Source organism: Bactrocera latifrons, unplaced genomic scaffold, assembly GCF_001853355.1.
Source record: "Bactrocera latifrons isolate USDA-ARS-PBARC rearing strain unplaced genomic scaffold, ASM185335v1 scaffold_101, whole genome shotgun sequence".
Lineage (NCBI taxonomy): Eukaryota > Metazoa > Arthropoda > Insecta > Diptera > Tephritidae > Bactrocera > Bactrocera latifrons.
Window position 1 is genome coordinate 1,139,190 of NW_017534420.1, and position 5,812 is coordinate 1,145,001.

At 35.0% G+C, this 5,812-nt stretch overlaps 1 protein-coding gene across 1 annotated transcript; it reads right to left on the minus strand.

The window, feature by feature from the left end:
- Positions 1–213: 213 nt before the first annotated feature.
- LOC108967781 (glycine-rich RNA-binding protein 3, mitochondrial-like) lies at positions 214–921 on the minus strand. Its single transcript, XM_018931413.1, has one exon. It carries the CDS (start codon positions 860–862, stop codon positions 398–400), a length of 465 nt encoding a protein of 154 aa, XP_018786958.1. The 5' UTR covers positions 863–921; the 3' UTR covers positions 214–397.
- Positions 922–5,812: the final 4,891 nt, after the last annotated feature.

The following is a 5,812-nucleotide window of genomic DNA, read 5'->3' on the forward strand; positions in this document are numbered from 1 at the left end:
GTTTCCAATAGCTCAGTAAAGGAAATATAAATAAAAATTTTCGTTAAGGCTGTTGGTTTCTTCTGAACAAAGGAGTAGATATTTTCACTCACAAAACCATGAAATGTGTATATAATATTTGTCATACTTTTCGATTTTTATTTCCTTCGAAGTTCAGCGTAATCAAAAAGGAAGATTCATCATTGAATTTCGAATAAGTTTCATACACAGGACTTGTTAAATTTTTAAACTTTTATTTATTTTTTCCACATTCCTAATATTCGCAATAATAATAAATTAATACATATATCCTAGTATAGCGTTGAGCAGTCAGAAATGTGGCACAATTCTATGCGCGATACGAGAAAATGAGCACATTCTAGAGATATTTATGCATATTTTTTATATTTAAATTAGATTATTTTCCAAAGCTTTCCGCATTAGCGTTTGCGACGGAACTGGCATCCCCGAAGCCGTTAGAGCTAGCAGAGGCATCAGCGCTTGCACTGGCAGAACTTCCACCGAATCCGCCGTTGGAATTAGAAATGGCATTGGCATTGGCTTTGGAATTGGAACTACCAAAGCTAGGCTCACCACCATAACCGGGATTGTAACCGAAACCTCCCCCGAATCCACGATGTCCGCCATAACTGCCACCAAAACCAGGATTTCCACCATAACCGCCAAGAAAGCCATTATTTCCACCAAAACCGCCTCCAAAGCCGGGATTTCCGCCAAAGCCACCACCATAACGAGGTTGGTTTTCGAAACCAGGACCTCCTTGAGATTTCGCTTCAGCATTGGCGTTAGCATTAGAGCTACCGAATTGCGGCATAGCACAACCAACCGCTACGATTGCTGAAAGGACGACAAACAATTTCATTGTGTGGGGAAATGCCGATACTATCTACTAAGTCTCGTTAATAAAATTAAACTAACACAATTTTGGCCAACGGCAGCTTTTTTATAGCAAAAGGGAGGGGAATATAGTTGTAATTTCCAATTTCAGTGTATATAAGGCATTTATGTATATATGTATGTAAATATTTGTTTATTTGTGTGATCTTCTGTCGACTTCAGATTCATTTGACAAGCTCGTGCACGCACAAACAGTAAAGTTAAACAAGCGAAGAAGTAAAAACTACATTTCAAATCTTCCTATATTCATGTTCCTATACCAATACCAGTATACTTACGTACATTAATCTCTCGATAATAATTATTCAATGTTTCTCCAAAACTAGATTCACCATTCAAATTGAATACTTTGTGAATTATTAAAAAGTGACTTATGTTAGTCTGCATTTCTTATCGATTAAGCAAATAATATTGTCTTATAGTTAAATAATTAAGAAAACTACTATCGATGGCTAGTAATGAATGAAATAAAGATAAGGTTCTAGTGATTGTATTTTAGTTTCAACACACTTTTAAATGTTTTTGATTTTTTCGACGAAATAGTATAAATTTGCAATTGATATTTTTTTACAAATACTTCCAAACTTGAAGCTACCCAGCAATTATAATATTGGAAACGATTAAAAAATTATACTGATAACGGTCCATTATTATTACAGTACCTATCCAATAAAATACTCAAAACTAAATGTTCCCGTTTATGGCGTAATATAAAATAAAATATCAATATGGCGTGTTGATAAACAAAGTTTGATATTCATTACGATATGGTTAATATTGAGACCCGTCATATGACCCCATTTGGTAATTGCAATAATTAGTCACGAATGAAACGATTAATGTATTGTTTAAACAGCCAAATTTCTAAAGAATGACGTTAATTTCTAGTAAAAAGCGTAAAGAAACCAAGTTCGTATGTAACCGAACATTTTTTACTTTCACAATTTGCAGGAATTAAAAAAGGGATAACATTCTGAGGTGTTCGCAAAACTCTATATCGTCACCCGAAAAGCAAAATAACGTATCCTCAAAAAATTCGAAATTAAGTGTCTTATTGATTACGCTTCACTACTTCAAATTACATACATAATATTACATATGTTCAACACTTTTAAGTTCTGCGAACAGATATAAACCAGTTTTAAAAAATATAAAATTTTTTTCACTCATGCTCCATTTTATTTCGTGTTTCATTCACGCCACAGTAAATTTCCGAAAATGTTGTTACGTGCTCTCTAATTATACGCTCTAAAACTTCGTAGACATGTTCCATAATATTCAAATCTGGACTTTGAAGTGGTGTATTTAATTGTTTTGGAGCATAATAAAGCAACCAGCTGTATGCTACGGATCGTTATCTTGTTGAAATATCCAACCCGAACCGAGCCCTAAATTATCTACCAAAGGCTTCAAATTATGTTTCAACAGAGACTTATACTTATATCCGTCTATTTTACCTTCACTAGAATTAAACTTTCCAACTCTAGAGGCCATTCCGCTGTCGCCACCGTGCTTCACTATTGATATTACGTTCTTCGATTCAAGCGTAACGTTAGTTTTCCTCCAAACTTTAGTCCTTCCAGAGCTATCAAAAAATCTATCCTTTTTAGGCTCATCTGCAAATAAAACTTTTTTCCAAATATTCATCTCCTTTTCTTTGGTTTTTTGGCGAACTCTAAACGAAGTTCCGTTTTTTTTCAGCAATAAGAGGTTTCTTCCGTGATGTTCTACTGTGGAATCGGTTATCGTTTAGAGTTTTTTGATTATTCTTAGATGGAAGCTCTTTTGTGGCATAATTGCTATGTGTTCGCCTAAATTTGGAGCATTTACTTTTGGTTTTTTGTCCACTTCTTTGAGAATCAGGTTGAGTCTCTACGAGATAGTTTTTTTGGGCGTCCACTGCGCGGTTAAAGCTTAAAATTTTTCTTTTTTATCACCAAATTTCTTAAATCAATTGATATTTCTTTCCGCGGAGCCGTTATAGCTATTGAAGTGTTTAAACTACAACTAAAGTCAATAAATGTCAAACAATAAACATATTTGGGGTACTTACAACATGTCATAAGGCATTGTAAAATCATAAATTTTTATACTAGTTTAAAAAATTTGTTGCTGGATTTCATCCTAAAATAAGTTACTCAAATACAACTCTGGCCGTTATGTTTTCGGATCGTTATAACTTATAACTTTATGATACTATGTGAAACCCCTAATTGGAATAAAAGAAAAAGGCTAACGGTACCTTATCATTATCATAACAATGTGCAGAGTATGAGCTTCGAACTCTTTGTAGACATTTCTCAAATCAATTTTTAAGTTTTTCTTCCATACATTTGTTGTTTTAAGTTAAATAATGGATTGTTTCAGTCAATTGTTATTAGAATAAAACTGTATAAATACATTTTTCTAAAAACTTTTTGTATTATCATATCAATGGAAATAGGGGGTGTATGTAGACTTTTGTCCGCCACAGTAATTTAAAATGTTAATTTCAAATTTTTATGTTTGTTTTACAGTTGAATGTTTCATTTTCACTTCTATTTCTTCTTGTCGTGAAATTAATATTATATACATACATTATTCCAACTGTAAAGCTATGCTTACTTGTTTATGCAATTTATATATTTGTCATTTCCGAATGGCTTCAAATAGTTGGAAAAAGCTTCAAATGGTTTATTTTAAAATAACAATGTGTAAAAATAGGCCACTTTCATGGCTGATCGATGAATAACTTCTAATACGATGTCCAGTGGTGGCATATATGCACAAAGGCAGTTGCATTTACCTTGCAGATCAGAACAACTAGGATAGGGACAAACAAAAAAAAACTGCAGGTTACAAACAAAAAGTTTATAAGCCTTACAGTGGTCGGCATCTTTATTCACATTCCAATTATTTGCCTATTTATCTTGCGAAATCTGTTTCACATACCATATGTTTGCCGTCTATTGGATTTATGAAATTTCAAGATTCGATAGGTAAATCTCCTCGAAACAAGACTTCAGTGGAAATATGGACAATTGCCAGAATCACCAGAGCCAGCTATTGCCAACTGTACAGTACCGTTGTCGCAGCCTCTCGATATCCGTTACACGCCGCCGTTATTTGCAGCAAGTGCACTCTGAACAGTTAATCAGCAGCTAAATGTGTCAGGAGAAGGAATTCGCACCTATTTCGGTGCCATGATAAAAATAATAAAGTTTGTAACGAAGGTATGCAATATTTACAATCTGCTTATGGTGGTGAATTGCACTTGTCAAATCCTACACTGTCTCAGAATTGCCTTTGAGCAAACGAGCCGAATAGGTCATTGAACGATTAGTAGGTGTGGAGCGAAATATGAGTCGTGATGCACGTCACAAAGAACTAAGCACAAAAGCTGCCGCCAGCAGAAACTGCTGTGTGTACACCTACAACTTGGTTTTTGCCTTGGTGGTACTGATGTTACATGATCGATGAGCAATAAAGTAAGTTTCGTTGGTGAGAGGGTACTTGGCTTGTTTTGGCAGCCATCATTAGATTGTTTCGGTTTCAATCTGTAATTCCATAACGTTGATGAAGTGGTGATAAATGGGGAGAAACGTCCTACTAAAAGAGAACTTCTAAGTATCTTAATGTCGATTTTTGACCCCTTTTGTCATTGGGGCTAAGTTACTTATATGTGAGGTTTGCAAACACGATATCCACTGGAACCTATTGCTAAACGGCGTAAATACTGCTTGGGCATAAACAACTACCCGAGATAGTCAAATAAACCATACCTTATTACTATTTCAGAAATGGTGGACCTCAAAAACTTCGACTCCACATATTTGTTGATGCTAGGGCCTTTGCCTTTGCCGCCTTTGCGGAAGTTGCCTATATTCGATTTCAATCTTTATCTGATAAATTTGATGTTGCATTCGTTTGTGCCAAGACAAAATGTGCGCCGATAGAGATTTTCATACTTTCATAGATTGGTAAGAACCGTTGCCTGGGTCTTAGGCTTTGTCGACCATTGTCGTCATCGTACGCATCCAAATCAATGTTATGGGTTTAACTACCAAAGAAGTAGATAATTCCAAACGCCTTTTATCCCGCAGAGTACAACGCGAAGTGTATGCAGCAGAGTTCCAGTCCCTTGAAAATGGTCATTATATTGCCCATGCCAGTACATTGTTACAACTCTCACCACATAGAGAGGTGCAGGTTGCAACGCATATTTACAATGCATATAGTTCCTAAAGTCATACTTGAATTTTCTGGCAACGCCTAATGTTCCTAATTAGTTGGCAACTCAGTTTTAAACGCATCAGATTTAAAGCGTGCATCAATTTTATTTGGTATGCAGAACAGACAATGGCAGAGTAAATAATTTTTATTTATTGTAACTAATTTAAATTGTGTTATCATTTCGTTTTATCTTATATTATAGAGAAAAAAGGGGACACACGAGCGGAAGAAATTATTAATAACAACAAGGCTTCGCCATGAAGCAGAATTTTCCGGCAAAAAAAGAAAAAGAAATACAATTTGGGAGTCGATTTTAAGGGAAATGAGGGACGTTGAGAGCTCGTTTCCATTTTCAAGAGATGAAATAACGAGGTGTTTTCTCAACATAATGGGGACTTATAAGCGTATAAAGAAAAGAAACAGTACTTCTGGCGAAGCAGCATCAAATTGCGAATATTTTAGTGAAATCAATGAAGTGTTTGGGAGTCGTTCTAGTATTGAAGTGCCACTAGAAATGACCGAGTATTCTATAATTTCATTGGAAAGTCCTTCCACCACAGCAACAATTGACGGAATGGATATAACACCTACAACATCAGTTAAAAGAAAGAGAAATGAGGTAATCGAATTCTTAGAGAAAGAATCCGAAAAGGAAAACGAAGCTATAAATAAGCTTATAAAAATAGAAAGTGAAAGACTTGAA

Bases quoted from the DNA above. Each gene is read 5' to 3' on its own strand.
- LOC108967781 (XM_018931413.1), bottom strand. From the start codon at position 862: ATGAAATTGTTTGTCGTCCTTTCAGCAATCGTAGCGGTTGGTTGTGCT.